The 21,981-nt window shown below is 42.3% G+C and overlaps 1 protein-coding gene across 4 annotated transcripts in view; it reads left to right on the forward strand.

Annotated features, from left to right (window-relative positions):
- RALGPS1 (Ral GEF with PH domain and SH3 binding motif 1) overlaps window positions 1-14,402 on the forward strand; it is a 360,828-nt gene extending 346,426 nt beyond the window's left edge. For 3 of the 4 annotated variants that reach the window (XM_075060472.1, XM_075060470.1, XM_075060469.1), the window contains 5 exons: window positions 9,245-9,350; window positions 10,213-10,305; window positions 10,513-10,618; window positions 12,826-12,917; window positions 13,392-14,402. In XM_075060472.1, the coding sequence (XP_074916573.1) occupies window positions 9,245-9,350; window positions 10,213-10,305; window positions 10,513-10,618; window positions 12,826-12,917; window positions 13,392-13,421 (427 nt within the window). In that variant the 3' untranslated portion in view covers window positions 13,422-14,402. The remainder of the gene's footprint in view (window positions 1-9,244; window positions 9,351-10,212; window positions 10,306-10,512; window positions 10,619-12,825; window positions 12,918-13,391) is intronic. The other variant, XM_075060471.1, reaches the window with a different exon arrangement.
- Window positions 14,403-21,981: the final 7,579 nt, after the last annotated feature.

A 21,981-nucleotide genomic window follows, 5' to 3' on the forward strand; every position in this document is an offset into this window, starting at 1 on the left:
CAAACAGGAAATGAAATTCAAAAGTTCGCAGGGCTTTTCTTGTCTACCTGGCCAGTGCATCCGAGTTCAGATTGCTTTCCAGGGCGGTCACAATGGTGCACTGTGGGATACTGCCCGGAGGCCAATACCATCGATTTGCAGCCACACTAACCCTAATCTGACATGGCAATACCGATTTCAGCACTACTCCTCTCGTCGGGGAGGAGTACAGAAACCAGTTTAAAGAGCCCTTTATTTCGATATAAAGGGCCTCATTGTGTGGATGGGTGCAGGGTTAAATCGGTTTAACACTGCTAAATTCGGTTTAAACGCATACTGTAGGCCAGGCTTGGGACTGGAGTGCGGGAGGAGGAGACTGGGACTGGGACCAGCAGGCAAGAGGACTGAGGCTGGGAGCCGGGAAAGGAGATTTGTATCTGGTAAGGAAAACTGGGAGGAGGGGAACCTGTGAACCAGTTGGCTGGATGGGGGAAATGCTGAGATTGGAGGAGTTGTGGGAGTGAGGGAGATTGGGACTGGATGAACAAAGAGACTGAAACTAGGAACTAGTGCAGGAGTCAGCAAACTTTCTGGCCTGAGGACCACATCTGGATATGGAAATTGTATGGCAGACAATGAATGCTCATAAAATTGGGGATTGGGGTGTGGTAGGGGGCTCTGGGCTGGCGTGTGGCTTGCGGGTGTGGGAGGTGAGGATAGTGCAGGAGGGTAGGACCTAGGGGTTTGGTGGGCGAGAGGGGGATCAGGGCTGGGGCAGGAGGTTGGGATACTGGAGGGGGCCAGAGGTGCACGCTCTGGCTGGCGTTTATCTCACGCAGCTCCTGAAAGCAGTAACATGTCCCCCCTCTGGCTCCTACGCGGAGGCGCGGCTAGGCGGCTCTGCACACTACCCTTTCACAGGTGCCACCCTGCGTCCCATTTCAGCATGGTTCCAGCCAATGGGAGCTGGGGGGGTGCAGCTTGGGGCAGGAGCAGGCATAGCAGGTCCCTGTCTGCCCCTCGTGTAGGAGCCAGAGGGCGAATGTTCGCTGCTCCAAAACTGCGAGAAGGCCATGGTACTTGTGGGAGCGGGCAAGCCCTGGACCCACTCCCAGCAGGAGCTCAAGGGCAGGTTTAAACATCTGAAGGGCCAGATGCGGTTCCTGTGCTTAGTTTGCCCACCCTTGAACTAGTGTGAGGAAAAACGGGAGACCAGGGATAGCTCTGACCAGGGCTGAGTATGCAGGGGAAAAACAGGACTGGTTAGGAAAGAGACTAGGACACTGAGCCAGAGATGGGCGCTGGGTCAGGGACGTGAAGGAGTCTGACGACTGGAAAAGAGGACAGGACTGGGGATTTAGTGAGGCAGGGAAAAATGGATAGGAGCAGCGTGGAAGAATCAGGATGGTTCAGTGGAGGCACCAGAAGAGTGGGGTACGTCTACACTACCAGGATTATTCCCGATTTTACATAAACGGTTTTGGTAAAACAGATTGTATTAAAGTTGAGTGCATGAGGCCACACAAAAGCACAATAATCCGGCAGGTGTGCGGTCCATTGTACCGAGGCTAGCGCTGATTTCTGGAGCGCTTGCATGTGGGTAGTTATCCAGAGGACGTAGCGAGTGCCCTCCATACCCTCCGCCGGGAGGCGGGCCCCGCAGGAAGGGGGCCCCTAAAAAGTGGCAAAAAAAATGTAGCTATAACTAGGTAAGTGACTTTACTTTGCACGCTATTTGCACAATCCATGTCAGTTTACTGACAAAACCGTGAAGCATTATGCTACATCATAATGCTATTGGCATAATAGTTGTCTGCTCGTCGTTTCAATTTTAGTTGACCCATTCAAAGAATGTGTTATTTGCGTTCATAATGGCGGTCGGCAGCCTAAATGTTATTAATTTAGTTGTTTCAGTTTTTTATCGTTTCCATGCAGAAGCGTGCTTTGGTGATCTTAAGACCGACATTGTATAAGAGCGGAGCTAGTAAACGAAGCAGCAAAAGACTGCGAGAAGGAACTGAGAAAATTCTAAGTGTCAACGCATTTGCGCTGCAATCCCAACATACGGTACAGCGCAACATGAACCGGACAGCGCTAGCAGCGACGAATTCGTTCCACGGAAGTATCCAGGAAGTCTCAAGTGAGGTCGAAGGTGAAGCCAGTTGTTCTAACAACAAAACTGTGACAGATATTCAGCTGCTGCCGGGAAAGAAGTATCTGAATCTAGACACCCTGACTGATGATCCAGGAGATGGCCATCCTATAACTATTCGGAAGGCAAGGTGTGTGACATTGTCTGCATGTGGCCACCGCAGCAGAAATGAGTACAAAACTTTCCATTCTAACGAGGAAAGCGGAGGTTCACAAGTACTATTTCTATCGACCATGAGCAAATTGGCGAGAAAATGAGTTCATGGTTAATGTATCAGTTTTCGAAGGCTGCCATTTTTTTGTTTTTGCTTTTAATTATCTCGGTACTGGCAACATTCGCTACATCGTGGACATCTGCTTGGAGCCACTATCAAAAAGACTTCAGCAGCATGAAACAGGCAAAGGTCATCAAGCCTGTTTGGTGAAATTGGTTTGACCGACCATTTGGTTCAGCATAGTAAACCTACATCTATGAACAACAACTCGAATGCAGGCTTTTTGAAGAAAGAGATTTGGAGAATGTTGTCAAGCATGGTTGATGTTTTTTTTTTTTTTTTTTTATTATCGTTATTTCTTGTTTCCGAAAGAAACTGGATTGGAGGAAGTAATGAAAAGCTCGGCGAATACCTTCGAATTGGCACTTTTGGGACTGTTTGAATTTGCTTTTCGCAAAGTATGTACTGTCCTCAGTAAACTTTTACAGGGATTAAGAAGCAGAGACACATGTTCAGTACCTCGTCACAGATCCAAACGAGCTGGATTCAACTTGTTGCAGTAAATTCAAGGGCAACATAGCGCAGCTTAAAAAAGCAATATTATTCAGTTATTTTTGGACTGTACTCCCGACGTGTCACATGAAGACGATGTCTGTGGTGTTGCTTTGTTGAATGCAACGGTGAGCTGGTGTCATATTCGTTGAAGCGTTTGTGGTCTTGCTTAATGTTTCATGATCATAACTGGCGGAGGGCTTATTGAAGCGTTTCTTGTAAAAGGCAAACAATTAGGATAGACATGTGCTGGATCTGAGAGGCCAAGGTTATGTAACGCACAATATTGAGAGGAAAGAATAAAGGAGTCAGCCGCATGTAGAAATAAATGACGTGCTTTGTATGGACATGTGGAGCTCACACTTGGAATTCTTGTGATCTCAGCACGGCAAGTCATTCGAAATATGGCGTTTGACTTTTTCGGTAAGGGCCCCGCGAAATATGTCGGAGGGGCCAACTTCTTTTGTTGCTCAGCTGTAGCTACCCTATTTCCCTCAGTTCCAGCAGTTCCCTGCCCATTGGATCTGGTTGAGATCCCAGTGCATTGTGAGTGCAAAACAGTGTTGCGGGTGATTCTGCGTAAATGTTCATACTTCTTCATTACCTCCGATGAAAGCAAGGCAGCAATTCATTTCGCGCCCTTTTTTCCCTGGTTTGCCCTGGCAGACGCCATTAGCAATGGACACCATGGGCCCATTTTGCCTCTTGTCACTGTCCTCCCATATGTGCACTGGCATGGCTGATGACAGAGGCGGTTACTGCAGTGTAACGCAGCAACTCATTTGCCTTCTCAGAAGGTAGCCAGAGACGGTTCACCTCCCTTTGTCCGTCTGCACATGCATTTGTAAATTGGCGATGAGATGACGGTTATCAGTTGTATCTGTCCGTCTGGCCATGCCATTGTCAATTGGCGATGGATGACAGCTTATCCAGTCGTTCTTGTACCGTCTGCAGCCTGTCCATGCAGGTTGTGTGGCTGGCCTTCGCTGGGTCGGCCGGGCGCGCAAAGACAAATGGGAATGACTCCCGGGTCATTCCATCCTTTCTGTTTTATTTCTAAAAATACGAGGGTTCAGTCTGTAGATTATGGGGGCAAAAAAAAATGTATACTAGGAGAACCAGAGAGCCACAGACACTCCCGTTCGATCCCGCGAAATGATGATGCTGGATGCTCTTTGGGGGGTGCCCCTGCAACAAACCCACCCGTGCTTCCCTCCTCCCCAACCTCTGCAGTTGTTCCTCCCATCTCTGTGTGATGACAGTAAGTTAGAAAGAGGGATAGACCTGGACACTAAGAGGAAAGCGCGCGGTGGACTCTTGTGTTGTAGTGAGAGTGAAAGTGGAGGGAAGGGATGGCAGACTCCAGTGTTCATGAACTGAGTTTCATGCAGGAGCCATAATCGTAGGGACGGCGGGAGAGGAGCCAGCCCCTCTCGCTGCATAATATGTATTGAGTGCAGGGAGTACTGGAATTCTTTCTTTAGGACATGAAGCAGGTGGGGTTGGCTGATGGAGCTCAGCCCAGTTGCTATGATTGGAGAGAGTTTACCAGCCCGTTCTGTACCACTCTGCGCGGAATGACCAGGAGTCATTGCCCATATTTACCCAGTGCCCCCTGGCGACCTCGTCCGAGGCCAGCCAGGAGCACCTCACAGCGATGATCGACGCGGTTTATCAGTCATTTTTTCACTGTACCATCTGCCACCGGGGAGGGGAGGCGAGAGGATGCTGTGCTTCAGTGCCGCAGCACCTCGCTTACCAGCAGCATGCAGTAGACATACCTGGGACAATGAACAAGTTCAAACATTTTTTTTTCCCTTTTTCTTTCACGGGGGGAAGGGGTGGTAATGACAAACGATATACTCTGAACCACCCGGACAAGTGTGTTTGACCTACAGGGCCTGGGACTCAGCCAAGAATTGCAAATGCACATTTTTGGACTGCTGGATTAGCTGGAGTCACCCTACCCCTCCCTCCTTCATGAGCGTCATTTGATTCTTTGGGTTTTCCGTCTACGGTTGTCACACAGCACTGTGCCTGTGGCCTTCTAGTGTCATAGCATGGAGAATTTTTTCAAATGCTTTGCTCATTTCATCTTCTGTAACGCGCAGCTGTGATCAGAACAGATTTGGTTCCCATACAGCGACTCAGATTCCCAAGTATCTCCCGTAACGGGCCCATGCTGCGAGTCTTTTGGATTTGGGACTGCATGGCACCCGTGCTGATCAGAGCTCCACGCTGAGCAAACAGGAAATGAAATTCAAAAGTTCGCGGGGCTTTTCCTGTCTACCTGGCCAGTTCATCCGAGGTCAGATTGCTTTCCAGAGCGGTCACAATGGTGCACTGTGAGATACCGCCCGGAGGCCAATACCGTCGATTTGCGACTACACTAACCCTAATCAGACATGGCAATACCGATTTCAGCGCTACCCCTCTCGTCGGGGAGGAGTACAGAAACTGGTTTAAAGAGCCCTTTATATCGATATAAAGGGCCTCGCTGTGTGGACGGGTGCAGGGTTAAATCGGTTTAACGCTACTAAATTCGGTTTAAACGCATAGTGTAGACCAGGCCTGAGACTTGGACAGTGAGCCTAGAGGAGAAGATTAGGACTGGCTGGGCAAAGGGACTGGGATGAGAAGCCTGAGGAATGGAGACTAGGAGTGGAACTGGAACAAAGAGACATGGGTGGGTAACAAACAGGACTAGGGCAGAGATAGGTTGGAGGGGATGCGGCAGAAGGGGGTCAAGTTTGGAAGGAACAGGCAGAAGAGTCTGTGGCCACTAGAATGCATTCCCCTCCAGAACCTGAAGGAACCCAAGATTCCTCACCTTTTTTGGGTCAGCAAATATCTGTGATACACACTGGAGAAGCGTCCCATCCCCCTCTTTTTCACATCTGGTCTGTGTTGTGGATCTAAACGTTCCAACTACACTGATGAACTATGTGGTGTCGATACGATGGAATTCCTGTTTTTTTCCATTTGCTTTTTTAAAAACCTAGGAAATTACACACACACACCATATGTTAAAAGAACATTATTGTGGTCACAAAGTTAGGCACATAAAAAGTTAGGAGATGATGGAATTAAGGTTGTTTGTGCAACCTTAATTCAGTCATTTGTGCATATGCATTATGAGATTGTCTTTAATTACATGATAACATGGTATTTTCTCCACAGGAACCTTGCCTTGTTCAGGACCTGTTCTGGGATGAATCAGGATTGTGTAGTAAAGGAGACTTTTGTATATAGGCCTCCTCTCTCATTTGTTGCAGCAGTTGGAAGGTGTAGTGAATGAGGCAGGGTTTGCAGGAAAAAGGATTGTCTCATGGTTAAGGGCAAGACTGCCCTGGAGAACTGGACTGTATCCCTGCCTCTGCCACAGAGTTCCTATGAGATGCTGGGCAAGTCACTTAAACCAAACTTTTCACAGGTAGTCACTAATTGTGTGTGGAAATTGAACAAGATTTTAATTATAAATTTAGTGTGTTGATTATTTTTATTTTACCTAATGGATTTAGACCAATTCAAAATGGAACCAATCCAGGTGTCAAAATGACACTCCATGGATGTAATTTGATAAAGATAAGAGTGAACCCCTTTTCCTTCCACTTCCATCTGTCAGAAATTATCTAGAATCTCAACTAAGGTTATCTAATCCAACACATATAATGTATGGAAGGAAAAAGGGTATACAAGTAACAGCCAGTTATTTTATAATGATAAAGTTATGGAAATTAATACCATCAAAGAACTAATGGGGATTATTAACATACTCATGTTGGTTTATTTGCCACTAAAGCATTATATCAAATCCCATGTAGGAAGCCCAAGTTGCAGGTGACCATTAACAAGGCTAGAAATATTAATTATGGTAAAGGCCATCTCAAAGGGCTTGATTTTTTTTAATGATATAATAATTTACTGATGGATCTAAAAGGTAAATAGGAAAATAATCTAAAAACAGATGTCACTTTGGGGCAATGGGAAAATATATGGAGGAAGGCCAAAATCTCAAACTCATAGACTTTAAGGTCAGAAGGGACTATTTTGATCATCTAGTCTGACCTCCTGCACAACGCAGGCCACAGAATCTCACCCACCCACTCCTGTAACAAACCCCTAACCTACGTCTGAGTTATTGAAGTCCTCAAATTGTGGTTTGAAGACCTCAAGCTGCAGTTGACCCGTGCCCATGCTGCAGAGGAACGGCAAAAAAAACGCAAAAAAAACCCTTCCAAAAGGCCTCTGCCAAGCTGAGGCCAGCTGAGGAAAATCTCGCAACCCTGTTTCCTCGTGAAAATATAGGCGGTCAGTTAAACCCTGGAGCATGTAGCGTCAATGACTCACCAGACGGAGCACCCGGAAAGAATTCCATATAGTAACTCGGATCCGCACCCCTCTAACCAAGAAAGACCACAATCGCTAGACTCACGTGGCATGCATACATAAGCCGCTGCTGATAATCAAAGATTGCAGTTGCAAATTAGGCTATCCCATCATACGATCCCCTCCATAAACTTATCAAGCTTAGTCTTAAAGCCAGATATGTCTTTTGCCCCCACTACTCCCCTTGGAAGGCTGTTCCAGAATTTCACTTCTCTAATGGTTAGAAACCATCATCTAATTTCAAGTCTCATCTATTTGGGTAACGATTAAGGAAGATTACTACAAAATATGTTATCGGTGGTACCTCATACCATTTAAGTGAAGTAATATAAATATATAAATAATGGAGAGGATGGAGAGAAATAAGGACCTTTCTGCATATATGCTATGAATGCCCTAAGATAATAGTATTTCTGGAGAAAAGAACAAATAGAATTTTCAAGGTAACTAACGTGAGGCCACCCACAAAACCCATAGTGAGTCTATTAGGTAACATTTTAAAAGACGTTACTAACTTGGAGTAGGGCTCCTTGATAATGCAATTACTGCTAGCATCCAGCTGTGTGATAGCTCATTTTTGGAAAAAGATAAATACCCCATCATTAGTGGCAAAGAGAAATAAATTATAGGAAATCCTTTCAGTTAAAAAAAACAATGGACAGCCTTATGTCAGGCTTAAGTAGATTTTATATTATGTATGACCATTTCTGGAATCTGAACAAAATAAATACATAAATAAGAAAGAAGTTACTAAACACAGATGGGACTTTTAAAGGTGGCAAATACAGGTTATGAATAGGAGTTGTTAATGCTCATATGGAAAGTTTATTTATATTAATAATGACAAAACTTTTTTTAAATAGATGAGAAAATTCGTATGATTTGCCTGTTTTGGGGATATCACAAAGCAAAATCTTCTGTCTCAGGTTAAAAATCATCTTGTAGTTGTTACTGGCAAATCTGTGTATGGATTGCAGATATATAAATTGTGTGTAATCTACATACAAATCCATCATAGACTGTAATCTTTGGGGTAACAGTATCTTTCATTGTTTTTTGAAGCACCAAGAACTCTGTCAACACATTACATAATAATAAGTGATAAGCATATTCAAACATTAATTATAAATGGCAATTGATTGCAATGTGGAGAAGGCAGCAGTGTGCATCTTAGTGGTCACTGCTTTTTCAGTTTGCTTAATAGTTACACAGAGTAGACTGTACATGAAGTATGGTCAGAATTTCCAGTGACAAATCATCTGCAGAAAGATTTTTAACATGCTTATTCCTATACAGTTTGGCTTTTTTAATTCAAACAGTTTCAAACATGTCACTAATCTATTTCAAATGTTCACAGATAGCATTGCTGTTTTACAGCTATGGTAAAATACTTTTGATGTGGCCAATATATTTTTTCTTAGAACAGAGGCACTAGCTATTTGGGTTCTTAAAGATGTCATGGTACATTCTGCAAGAGTGAGGGCATGTCCTGGTGGCCTGATTTAATTCTGATTTATGAAAATACATTATTTCCATCAGAGATTCCTCCTGTAGTTTCAATTGGATAATTTATTCTTCACTTTCTGTCATATAAAAATATGCAGGTTTGCATGTGTGTGTAATTAAAACTATGGACAGTAAGAACTACTATGGGTCCTATTTTCTGGATGAAAAGTCATTATTTCTAGGCTTACCACTATGTAAATCAAACATAACTCAGTATTACATGTAGCACTAGATTTCTCCTGTTTTCTGAAATCTACTAGAATTTTTCAGATACCTAAACAAAATAACCAGGTTATCTGAAAAATATATGCTACAGAGCCAAGTTTTGATGATTCTATATATGCAATAGCAACCACTGCACAGAAAACTTCTATAAAGGCTAAATTTTATTCAGAGCATTATTTGTTCCTGTTTATCTGTGCACCTAAATGTGATAGTGTTTGTCGCTTCAGCCCAGCAGGGGCCTGGAGCTGCACATTAGGAAGTTCAACGGGAGTCATTACCATGGAAGGGCCTTTAAGAAGGAAGACATTACTAAAGGAAGGCAGAAAGCCTACAGTAAGTTGGACCTTTATTGTGATCTTAATTTGATAATGGCTATTATTGTTTGCATTGTTAGCTTCAGATTGCAGTATAATGTCAAACAGGCAGGGCAGTTAATTCTGTTCCAGGAAACAGAACAATGTTTTGCTACAAAATCACTTTCTATTAAAACATAAGTCACAAAATGTTTCCTTCTCTCCCAGAATCCACTCTGCATCAGTGACTCTATTGCATAGTGATTAGGGCACTATTGGGGAATGGGGAGTGTCACCCAGGTTCCAGTCCTTGCGCCAAATTAATATTTAATTATTTGTATAAAGTGGAACACTTTCAACAGGAGAGAATGAGTAAGACCACAACTTCCTCCTCAGTTCTGTGAACGGTGCCCGAGTTTCCTTGTGAATCTAGGTCTTCATTTCCTTTGTTTTAATTTAAAAAAAAAACAGATAAAAATGCTTAAAATCAAACCAAAACATTTCTTTCGACTTGAAACAATTTTTTCTGACTTTCTGATTAGCCAAAAATTCTGAAAAATTACTTATCAATTATGCTGACCAAACATCAGAAGCAGGTATAAGATATGCCTAGCAGAGGGCAGCACAATGCTCTGCACTGAATTGAACAGCCCTGAGATTTCTAGAGGAGACATTAGGATAATGTGGATTTTCTTTGATGTATTTTGCATTCTCATAGACAGCAGTCAGAGCCTAGGGAGCTATACTGATTTACAGCAGCTGAGAATCTGGCCCCAGCTCCCACCTCCTATTAGCTTCCTCACTTTAAACAGCTAATTCTAATACTTAATTGTTCATTCATTTTCAGAGTATCTGAAATTAATACACTGACATTTTTACCAATTTTCTTCTCTCTTATTCAGCTCTCCTCATGGACTAGATATTGGGTTACACTTTCAGGATCAACTCTTCTCTACTTTGGAGCAAAGTCATTAAGAGGCACAGAAAGAAAACATGTAAGCAAAGTATATTAAATTGTTCTAGAAAACAAACCGTTCTTTAGACGTATCATCCCCATGAGCAGGACTAGCAATGTGCATTCGAAAAGTGAATATGGTCACTCCCAGCTAGCACATTTGTCTGCTCTGTTTTCATTGTTAGAAGTCAATCCAGTGTATAATCATGCTACTGTTAATTGTAACTGATCTGTCTGCCTCTTCTAGTATAAATCTACTGCTGGTAAAAAAGTCTCTGTTGTGGGTTGGATGGTGGCACTGCCTGATGATCCTGAACATCCTGATATTTTTCAGCTAAATAACCCTGACAAAGGTAGATGCTACATTATACTCGGGGAATGGGGTAACAGCATTTAATAGGCTAAGTTTACATTATTTACAATATCACATGCTCAGAAAGTTAAGGAACCAGATTTTCAAAATAGGGTACAGTGGGAGATGCATGCATCTGCAAAAAGCTGATGTTTGTGGGGTCCTGCAGGAGGCCTAAGTACATTTTGCCAAATGATTGGGGGAGGGTGCATTTTGTGAGTTTTGCAGGAACTCTTGGTATTAGTGTGAGGTCACTTGCACTCCCTATTCGCTATAGGTATGTCTACCCTACAGGTAAGCACCTGCAGCTGGCCCACGTCTGCTGACTCAGGCTTGCAGGGCTTGGGTTATGGGGACGGGCAGCACCAGACCCCTGATTGCAGGGTTTTGTGGGGAAGTTTTTGATTGATTATGCCCCTGCAGGTTCCACAGCAACTGAGGAGGCAGTATGTGCTACTGCCTCCCAGGAATCTGCATGGAGCATAGCAAAAGCTTCTTCCAGAGAAGAGAGAGACATGCTTTTCTCCTGGTGCCTTGGGGTCTGGGGAGGAGAGATGTGGTGTGGCTCCAGCTGCGCTCAAGACTTCAGCCAGCTGGTGCTCCTCCAGGCAGGTGGGGGGAGTGGCTCGGGGCTTTGGCCGACTTGGGGATCCTCCAGCTGGGGGGGGGGGGGGGGGGGGGGGGGGGGCCCCCCGGGGGGGGGGGGGGGGGGAGTCTAGGAGCTCCAGCCACCAGTGTAAGGAAGGTCTCGGGGCTTCAGCTGCCTCAGGGTTCCTCCAGCTGAGGAGGGGGTTAGGGGCTCCTCTGGGTGGGAGTGTCTCAGGGCTCCTTCCACCACAGGGGGGTAGTCTTGGGGATCCTCTGGCTGAGAGGGGATGGTCTCGGGGCTCCAGCCATGGGGGTGTGTGTGGAAGGGGCAGGGCTAGGGCTAGCCTCCCCGAAGGGGGGCTCCACTCACCACCCGTGGCTATGGGGCTGTTGAATTACACTGTAGACGTTAGGGCTCAGGCTTGGAGGGTCCCAGAGTCCAGGGTCCAGCCCAAATCTGAACATCTGCACAGCAAGTTTTAGCCTTGCAGCTAGAGGCCATGTCAGCTGACCTGGGCCAGCCCGGGACATGCTGCATATATCTTTTATTCCAGTGTAGTTGTACCCTATTGGGTTTTTTTTTGGTTCCAAATGGCTCTCTCAAAGTCACTATGTCCTTCAAATATGACTTCTGTAATCCCTAGATAGTCAGCTTCACTGTAAGTGCTGATTTATGAGGCTTCTCCAAACAAAGTATTTATAAAACCATTTACTTAGATTTTTAACCATCATCACTCAGCAGACACTTCAAATGTTCAGAAAGGTCCTAGCATCAATGTGCATCATGAGGGTCTCTACAGAAAACTTTGAAGTTAGGTATATCTCCAATTATTATTAATTATCTCCTAGAACTGGAAGAGACCTTGAAAGGTCAGTGAGTCCAGCCCCCTGCCTTCACTAGCAGGGCCAACTACTGATTTTTGCCTCAGATCCTTAAGTGGCCCCCTCAAGGATTGAACTCACAACCCTGGGTTTAGCAGGCCAATGCTCAAACCACTGAGCTATCCCTTCCCCCATTCTCCTAACATTTCATGTCTTTCTTTATTTCAATGAGAGGCAGTGATGAACATGAGCTGCACATGCTGCAACTCTCTCCTGTAGATTACAATGAATGAAATGTAAGTCTGACTTCAAGAGAAAATTCAGGGAAGGACAATGCTAACCTGAGGAATGAAAGAGACCAACAAGCGGATGCTGAAAAAGCTAAATTTGCAAATAATAGTGCATCCATTAAAATGATTCAGGGGAGAGGTATATAAACGCTAGTTGGAATGAAGCAAAGTATAAAATGAAGGCGGTTGGAGTGGATGCCCAGATTGGTCTTACTGTCTTTTTGGTTCTATGATAGTTTATTTTTACTGCTGTGTGCGCAGGTCTATTGAATATGCACACTATCTTCCACCTCTTACCTGGGGGTGCTGGGCACATATTCCTCATAGCCTATCCTCCCTGCCAGGGACTGCTGTGTGTGGTAGGAGCAGTTTGGATTTTTGAGGACCAAATTAATTTTCCCATTTACGTTGTACTCTTGGCTTCTAGACTAAAAGATCAGAATGTAGCAAAGCCAAGTGTCTATCTGTCAAAACCTGAGGGATTCTGATTTCTTTTTTAATTTTGTAGGCAATATTTACAAGTTTCAGACTGGGTCAAGGTTTCATGCAATACTGTGGCACAAGCATTTGGATGATGCATGCAAAAGCAACAGGCCTCAGGTAAGGCCATGAACATGTCTTTTCCAACCAGTTTCTCCCTTACATTCCAGGAAACCCCTACATAGAGGATGCTGCTTTCTAGCCTGTATGAGCAACTCAAGAATACACAAACAAGCTCATCCCGGCATATTTATAGCAACCGTTGTTGCATATTGACCAAAGTTTTGCAACAGGTGTGAAAGGCAAGATTTCAAATTCTAGGATACCCACAAAAAATCTAGTAATGGTGAATTTGTCCAGCTCTAGCCATAAGTCTCAGTGCCCCTTACTGTGTCATGTTTTTCCTCTCCAAAGTTATGGTACAATGTCCTGCTACTAGCTTGCAGAGTCAGCCTCACACAGAGCCTGTTTAAGGGACTGATTTCATTGTTGGCACTTTGCAATAAATGGAAATAATAATACTGTGGGTTGACACTTCAGTTTCCCCTTTCCACAGAAACTTTACATTGCTCACTAATTTACATTCTCTTCCAGGTACCTGCTAACCTTATGTCATTCGAATAACTTGCATCAGTATGTGGTGTGACATCAAATGCCAAACTGTAGGATGGGAATATCTTTCCCTTAAGAGAAGGAGCTTCCTAATGTGAGCCAGCTCCCTGAGACGAGATTACTTCAGCACTTTTCTATGTAACTTGAAAGTGATTTTGACACAGCTTTTAAAAGCAGAAAGTGAATGTTGTCCTTAGGACCAGATATAGTTTCATGCACTGAACGTAAGTAGACAATTTAGACAGACTGAAGATGGGTCCTGACTGATGCAGGATCCTGGAAACCTCGACTTTAACTTTGTGGTCACAAACTGCCCTGGACTAATGTTTGACCACAAACTGCGCATCACATCTTCTGCCTCTTCTTTTTTAAACTGTTCTTTTTATTGTTAAGCTACTTTATGTGACTGAAGAAAATTTAGCCCACGTTGGGTTTTCAATTCTTTCTAATGCACAAAATGATTGAGAGTGTTAACTTGCTGCAAAGTGTCAATTAGAATAGAAAATTGTGGAACAACATTTTTATAACCTAAGTGCACTGAGTTGCTTGGCAATGTGGTTGCCTCAGATTTTGTATCAAATTAAATCTCTGGACAATTCTGCAGTTCACATTTGAGCTATTTGGGAAATGTGTATTTTGGCACAAGATAAATAGTTTAATTTAGTATTTCTTTCATTGGAATGTACTACTTTTAAATATAATTTAAAGGACAAGTGAAGGGTCCATTCCTATTTAAATTCACTTTGTGTTACAGCTTGTCTCGGGTTACTTCTAAGGATAAATTGCCCCCCCCCCCCCACTATGGGTGCTATTCATCTAAAATCCCTAGCTCTGTGGAGATATTTGGATCTTCCCAGCCACCTCCTGACTCCTCAGAATGGCTGAACTTTCCACTCTTTGTTCCACTCTCATGTGGATGACCCAATCCCACTCAGCACCTGCATGTGCACACACATCACCTGGTAGACAGAATAATGCCACTAGTACTTCTGTCATGAAGGCCTCTGATCCTCTGAAATCATGAGGGAGGTGAGATCTAGGCAGGACTGATTGGCATATCAAGAGCCACCAAGCCAGTATCCTGGAAAGAGAAAATGAACCAAATGTAAGAGACCCTTCTCTGCCAGGAGAAACCTCCTGGCTCTCTTTTCCCAGGCATGCCATAGCACTACCTGCTGATCAGAGTTTTCTGCTATTCTCACCTTGATTTCAGAATTCTTCACATTTTAGTCACATCCTTCTGCTAGTCAGTGTTCAGGCTTTCATCCATCAAGGATGACTCATTGCATGAAGCTCCCACCTCACTTTCAGCTAGGCTTTCTAATGCCATGACCAATGCATCTAAAACCCTCACTCTGCAGCTCCCCAAAAATGGGCCAAAATGATGAGCTAGGTGGGAAGAGTCCTATGATTCGACCACAGGCTTGCAGACCATAAAAGACCAGAAATAATTTTGGATGAACAGAGTCCTACATCTAAACAAGTGCCCAGTCACTGGGATATTCTGCTGATCTCACATAATCTTGATTTTGTGGCAGATTTTTTTAGTTTATCTTACAAAAATACCTTACTTGTAATGCTGGATTTCTGTTGACTATAAAAATGGTTTTTAACTGTCTGTCACAATCCTGAGAATGAAACTTGGTATGTGACAAGAAAAATAGTTCCTACTGATTCCTGTAGGAAGAGACAGAGCACATATCAGAAATCACACAGATTTGACATCAGACTTCTTTAGTGGTTCAAGAGATCTTCAGTGGGATAGTGGAATGGCCAAAAAATATATTTTTGTTTTTTTAACAATCCAAAAGTTAGTTGAAGTAGTGACCTGATAACAGCATCTGTATATCCAAGAATGGAATTTTCAATAGTTAGATCTGACACAGAGGGTTTTTAAAGATGATAATGCTAGTGAAATTCTGTCATAAGCATGTTACTTTTGCCCAACTATTTGAAAATGAAATCATCTGAATTAGTCTCCCAGAGAGAGAGAGAGATGCATGGATGGTTGTGGTGAGAGGTGAGTTATACATTTAGACTATTTCTGAGGATGCAGGTATTCTCTGGACTGCCATTCAAATTAATTCATAGGTGCATGTATGTGTAGTGTGTGTCTGTACACATATCTAATCTATCTGCAGCATCCAGAGGGTTGGACCATCTGAAACGACATTATTGTAATAAGAGCAAAGGTTGCAGATCTAACTTGCCATCCCCTTATGCAGAATTCTTATAAAATAGAGCCGCTGTTAATCAGGAGCCCTGGAGTGGTGCCTGTATATAAAATGTCTTTGGATTTCTGTATTTAAGCCAGAGCTAGAATGCAATGCCACATGCAATACTGTTGCTTTTTCAATTGTATTTAAAGACAACATTTCCTCCACATACATGACATGTATTCAAGCATCCTGAATTCTCACTTTGCCTAATGGATCATAAAGTCCTAATGCAACTTCCAGGACTACTGGTAAGAATGTAAAGTGGCCCACCTGGTACAATAAATTTGGAAGGTGACAGATCAAAAAACCAAACTGTTCTCTTAAATAAGTATACATTTTCCTATCATGGACATTGGCCGGCAAAGATTTATAAAGGGTCTTGTGACATAATTTTAAAAATGAGGAGGTACTAATAAATGCATTGCCAACAATTAACAGTGTACTTGTATTTTCCAGACTGCCAACCAAATGAGTGTTTAGGAGGATGAGGACAGTATAGGTACAGGTAAATTGTGGCCTCAAGCATCAAAGTTTAAAATGCTCATTTGCCAGAACAGAATTTTTAACACAGCTAATTTTCAGTGGTTCTGCAAAAGCTTTGAAACATACTTACATAGTGCTTTTATACACTAATCATGCCCAAGTGAGACCATAACAACTATATCTATCTTGTTCTGCTCTGTTGGGATATGGGTGATTCCCCTGTGCAGGGATCCTGTTCCACAAATCCTACTGAAATCCTTGCAGCAAAACATTCTGCAAATGCTCAGTTACCCCATTAATAAGAGAACAATTTGGTCATTGTTAAATATAAAATTAATTTAAAATTGTAACACTCATTGACCTGACATCCATATTAGGAGGTTAAGGAGATGTCTAAAGCCATTTTTAGATGTAATGCGAAAGGGGAGAAACAGCTAATTGTCACTCCATTTTTTCCCCCACTGTGCTTGTAATTCAAATTAAGTAATGGATGTTGTGGCTACTGAGACTGTGGACCAAGGTCACACTCACAGTTAACTGATAGGCTAGTAATGGCAAAAGCTGGAACCTGTTTAGATCTTGAGGGCTTCTAGAATTCAAAGCCTTGTTGAACATTTTAGGTGTTATTCCATTCAGAGCAGGGAGGTTTTTCATCCTTAGAAAACATCATCTTTCTCAAGAAAAGCCCTTTAGAAGTTGGCAGTGAAGGGGGGGATTTGATAGGAGCCTTCAACTACCTGAAGGGAGGTTCCAAAGAGGATGGAGCTCGGCTGTTCTCAATAGTGGCAGATGACAGAACAAGAAGCAGTGGTCTCAAGTTGCAGTGGGAGAGGTCTAGGTTGGATATTATGAAAAACTATTTCACTAGGATGGTGGTGAAGCACTGGAATGGGTTACTTAGGGAGGTGGGGCAATCTCCATCCTTAAGGTTTACAAATCCCTGGCTGGGACGGTTTAGCTGGGGTTAGTCCTGCTTTGAGCAGGGGGTTGTACTAAATGACCTCCTGAGGTCTCTTCCAACCCTAATCTGCTATGATTCTATGACACAGAAGTTCCAAACATCTCCAGGTCCCTTCACCTGTATAACAAACCCCTACAAAGATAGGAATTCAAATGTGAAACCAGGATATGCTCTGAACTATTTGTGGCATGAATGAGAACACACACACACGACTCTGATCTCCAGGAGTCTCTCATACTGCCATGGATGGAAATTGTGTGTGGGGATGGAGAGAACAAAACCCTCAAAACAATGCTACTCGAGACCTTCAGTAATTTGCATTTTGAAAGTTTTTAAAGAATTGGTAAAATGAATGCCTGAGCTGATCATCAGTTGCAGGGTAGATAATATGTAAAACAGAGCTGAACATGACAACTGTGTAGTTTTGCCTTGTGCAATATCTTAAAATTCTTGCAGCATATCACAATAATTGTGGTATTGCTGTGTAGCATTTGAGAACATAAAATGAATGTGAATGATAGAACAATAGAGGGATGGCATCAGCTTAATCCATTTTTAAATAAATTTAATACAAAGTATGAATTCTAATAATTACTGATTTTGGGGGTCTCAGTATCTGACACCTTTAATGTGATTTAAAAGCTCCTGTTGAAATAGACATTGCATATTGGTACTGATTAAAATATCACCTCTATGAAAGGATATCATAAACCTTGTAAAGTTTTGTCAGTCACACAGTAAGACTTTAGCTGTTAAGTAAAAACAGGCCTTTTAGTCTGTTTTCCAGGATGACTAATTTCAGACTTGAAGATATTAGATATTTCAGGCAATATTATTAATTTGTGTGTGTAATTTTAAAGTAATTTAGTGCCAAAATGCATGTTTGTCCAATTAGCACTCAATTAAGGCATTGACAGAAGTCTTCAATATGCAATCCATTTGTCGCATCACAATGTAAGCCAATTTCTATATTAGTTTGTTTCTTGTGAACACTGTTGCACTATTTTTTGGCCGTATTTTTCAGCAGCCCACTGCATGCCATTTGTGTACAAACTTTCTATAACTTTTGTGAATTGTCTCACCCATAATAACCACTGAACTTTTAACCCTGGTGTGGGAGTCTTTAGGTTTTTGGCAAAGTATTTTGTTACCTCAGTCTTGTATCAAGTTGCTGTATTTCAGCTTGTTACATTGATAATGATTGTTTCACTAATTAAATACCTTAATGTAAAACAATTGTTTAACAAACAAATACATTTGGTTGTGAATCTGTCAGATTGTTAACAATATCATGTATTATTAAGAGTAGATTTGAGGTACACAGTAAACTAGAACTTCTCGCTTCAAGCACATCAAACTGTGCTTTGTTTGTGATTAAACAGTAACATAGCTGGACACTACACTTTATAGTTGCATAAACTACAGTTATTTATAAAGCAGATGTGACAGGATCAAAATGTGTGGCAAAGAAAAAGGAAAATCCTTCCAAACTTCCAATTTATGTGAGGTTCTCTTTTTTTCTTACAATCAGAGCTTTAGATAAACAGATAAAATTCTGTAGTCCCCTGTTAAGATCTGTCTATGCCCAGAAGTAGAGACAAGCCCATGACTTTGGCAGGGTAACAAGCCTTGTGGATTGCGGGGGGAAGGGGGGCGGGGAGAGAAAGTGGTAGACGTGGTATATCTTGACTTTAGTAAAGCCTTTGATACTGTCTCCCACAACCTAGGGAACAACAACCAACTAGGGAAATGCAACCTAGATGGAGCTACTATTAGGTGGGTGCATAACTGGTTGGAAAGCCATTCCCAGAGAGTAGTTATCAGTGGTTCACAGTCATGCTGGTAGGACATAATGAATGGGTCCCCACAGGGGTCAGTTCTGGGTGTGTTTCTTTTCAATATCTTCATCAATGATTTAGATAATGGCATAGAGAGTACACTTATAAAGTTTGTGGATGATACCAAGCTGGGAGGGGTTGCAAGTGCTTTGGCCGTTAGGATTAAAATTCAAAATGATCTGGATAAACTGGAGAAATGGTCTGAAGTAAACAGGATGAAATTAAATAAAGACAAATGCAAAGAACTCCACTTAGGAAGGAACAATCAGTTGCACACATACAAATTGGGAAATGACTGCCTAGCAAGGAGTACTGCAGAAAGGGATCTGGAGGTCATAGTGGATCACAAGCTAAATGTGACTTGACAGCGTAACACTGTTGCGGAAAAAGCAAACATCATTCTGGGATTTATTAGCAGGAACGTTGTAAGCAAGACACAAGAAATAATTCTTTCACTGTACTCCATGCTGATTAGGCTTCAACTGGAGTATTTTGTCCAGTTCTGGGTACCACATTTCAGCAAAGATGTGGACAAATTGGAGAAAGTCCAGAGAAGAACAACAAAAATGATTAAAGGTCTAGAAAACATGACCTGTGAAAGAAGATTGAAAAAATTGGGTTTGTTTAGTCTGGAAAAGAGAAGGCCATGGGGACATAAGTTTTCAAGCACATAAAAGATTGTTACAAGGAGGAAGGAGAAAGATTGTTTTTCTTAACCTCTGAGGATAGGAGAAACAGCAATGGGCTTAAATTGCAGCAAGGGAGGTTTAGGTAGGATATCAGGAAAAGCTTCTTAACTATCAGGGTGGTTAAGCACTGGAATAAATTGCCTAGGGAGGCTCTGGAATCTCCAACATGGAGATTTTTAAGAGCAGGTTAGACAAACACCTGCAGGGGACTGGACTAGATGACCTTTCAAGGGTTGAACCATCTGAAACGGCATTATCCCTTCCAGTCCTATGATTCTATGACTTCCAGACCACGTGACCCTCAAAAGAAATAAGACTGTTTAACAAACACAAAACACACACACTGGCTTTTAATGTCAAAGGCATGTTTCCTTCATACTCCTTAAACAGGATTTAGACATTTGGGGTCTGATCCTAGGCTCACAGAAATCATTAGAAAAATTATTTCTCCACTGCAAGACGCACTCAGTGAAATTCTCTGGCTTGTGTTACATAGGAGGTCAGAAGTGATGTTTATAATGATCCTTTCTGATTTTAAATTCTGTGAAAGCACCCATTGACTTCAGCGATGCAGGGTCAGGGTTAGGGAAAGCCTGACATAATCATGTGCCAAGGGAAGGTATCTTTTAGGCAAGGATCAGCATGGAGGAGGTGGTTGTTGTCTAGAGAATTTTAGCCTAGCCTGTAAAATTTCCATCCCTCTCTACATCAAGTGTGGAAAAAAAAAAAAATTAACTACGAACATTTCCCCCCTCTTCAACATCTTCCTCACCCTCTTCAAGGTCAGTATGTTCCTCAGAAAGAAAAGCAGGAAAGGTCCAATTTCTACAGCACTATGAATTTGATGGGAATTTGTCTGAGGAAATAATAGGAAGGAATCTAATGGGAAGCTTAAGGACCACAACTAAATTTCATACAAGTTGCTTTTCCCAGATTCTAAATGCGAGGCCACTCCTCACTTTCATGAAATGGATGTCACTCATTTTCTTTTTTCCTCCTGTAGTAGGGAATAAGACACTTCCTATTACTTTTTAAATCTCAGAAAATGCTTGGGTCTTAGAATTTCAATCATAAGGAATCTGTTAATGCTGGTTGCAAATGTTGATGAGTACATCTTATGCCCCACAAACAGTTCTTGTCATTGGACCAGCAATCAGTTTTGGCAGAAGTAAACTGGTCAGAATTTTCTCCCACACTAGACAAAAGAGAACTAGCCAGATTAGCACATTGGAAAGGGTGAGGAAAAACTCACTTAGAAAGCGCTTATTCTAGGCTGCCTTTATCCATTGGGAAGCCTGTTCCCAATCTCCCTTTTGTTCTCTCAAGGCTTTAAGTGTAGAGTTGAAAAAAAAGATGAGGGGGAAGTATGGGATGGAAGGTTTATCCTTCCAAGAGAAATCTTTCCTACAGTGCAGTGATCTGCTAAAATGTAACAGACAAATGCCCTCGCAAAGCTGAGTACTGAAGAGCTAATTAAACCTCTTGAAGCCTAAGGCTTTACTTTTGGAGTTCATAGTAAAAAGTGTTAAGAAACTAAACTGGAATCTTTTTTATTTCTATTTTATTTTACACACCTAGAGTGTAGGGGGGGGAGGGTGTCACAGTGCAGATAAACTGCACAAATTTTTATACCAGGTATCTGAAATTCTAGAGGTTTGATGTGATGTTTCTTATAGATACGATTTATTAATGCGTGAGTTTGTCACATTCTAAAACGGCTCCAAACTCCACCCTAGAGACTGTAAAGGATATTCTCATTCCAGCCCAGAGATGGCTGTGGACTAGAAACTGCAGATAAAAAAAGAATTGGAGGAAGTGCCCTGCCTACATGTGTGTTCTGTTTAGAGGCATTCTTCCACCGTTGGAAGTCAGCTTCTCCGTTTTACAGAGGACTGGACCAAGACATACAGGTGACCCAAACAGTCATCACTGGTTAGGGCTGAGTTTCTTCAAGTCTCAAACCCTACAGCTTCTTGCTATTGCATTATTAATCTACTAAGAAACTAAGTGACATACAAAAAGCAAATAGACCAGTGAAAAATAAATTAGATTTTTAAGTTGTTTTAGTCACTTTACTGAACTGTGTTAATTGTTTCATACAATTCATAACCTCACAATGCCCCTTTAATATGAAAAGAAGTTTTGTTTTCCAATATATTTCACAGCTGTACATTACACTGGGATCTTTTACAGCTGTGTTTAACAAAATGGTTAGTGTTTCCTTTAGTAGTATGGAAACTATTGAAGTGAAAGTATTTGTCACAAGTGAATATAATGTATTTGTCTTGGTTTATGGAGCCAGAACTTAATTGGAGGGGGAGAGAGGGCGTACCAGAGCCCTGGTGGTAGGAATAAATTCAAAATTAGTTGGTGGAGTCTTAC

The sequence above is a fragment of the Chelonoidis abingdonii genome, chromosome 24, assembly GCF_003597395.2.
Source record: "Chelonoidis abingdonii isolate Lonesome George chromosome 24, CheloAbing_2.0, whole genome shotgun sequence".
NCBI lineage: Eukaryota > Metazoa > Chordata > Testudines > Testudinidae > Chelonoidis > Chelonoidis abingdonii.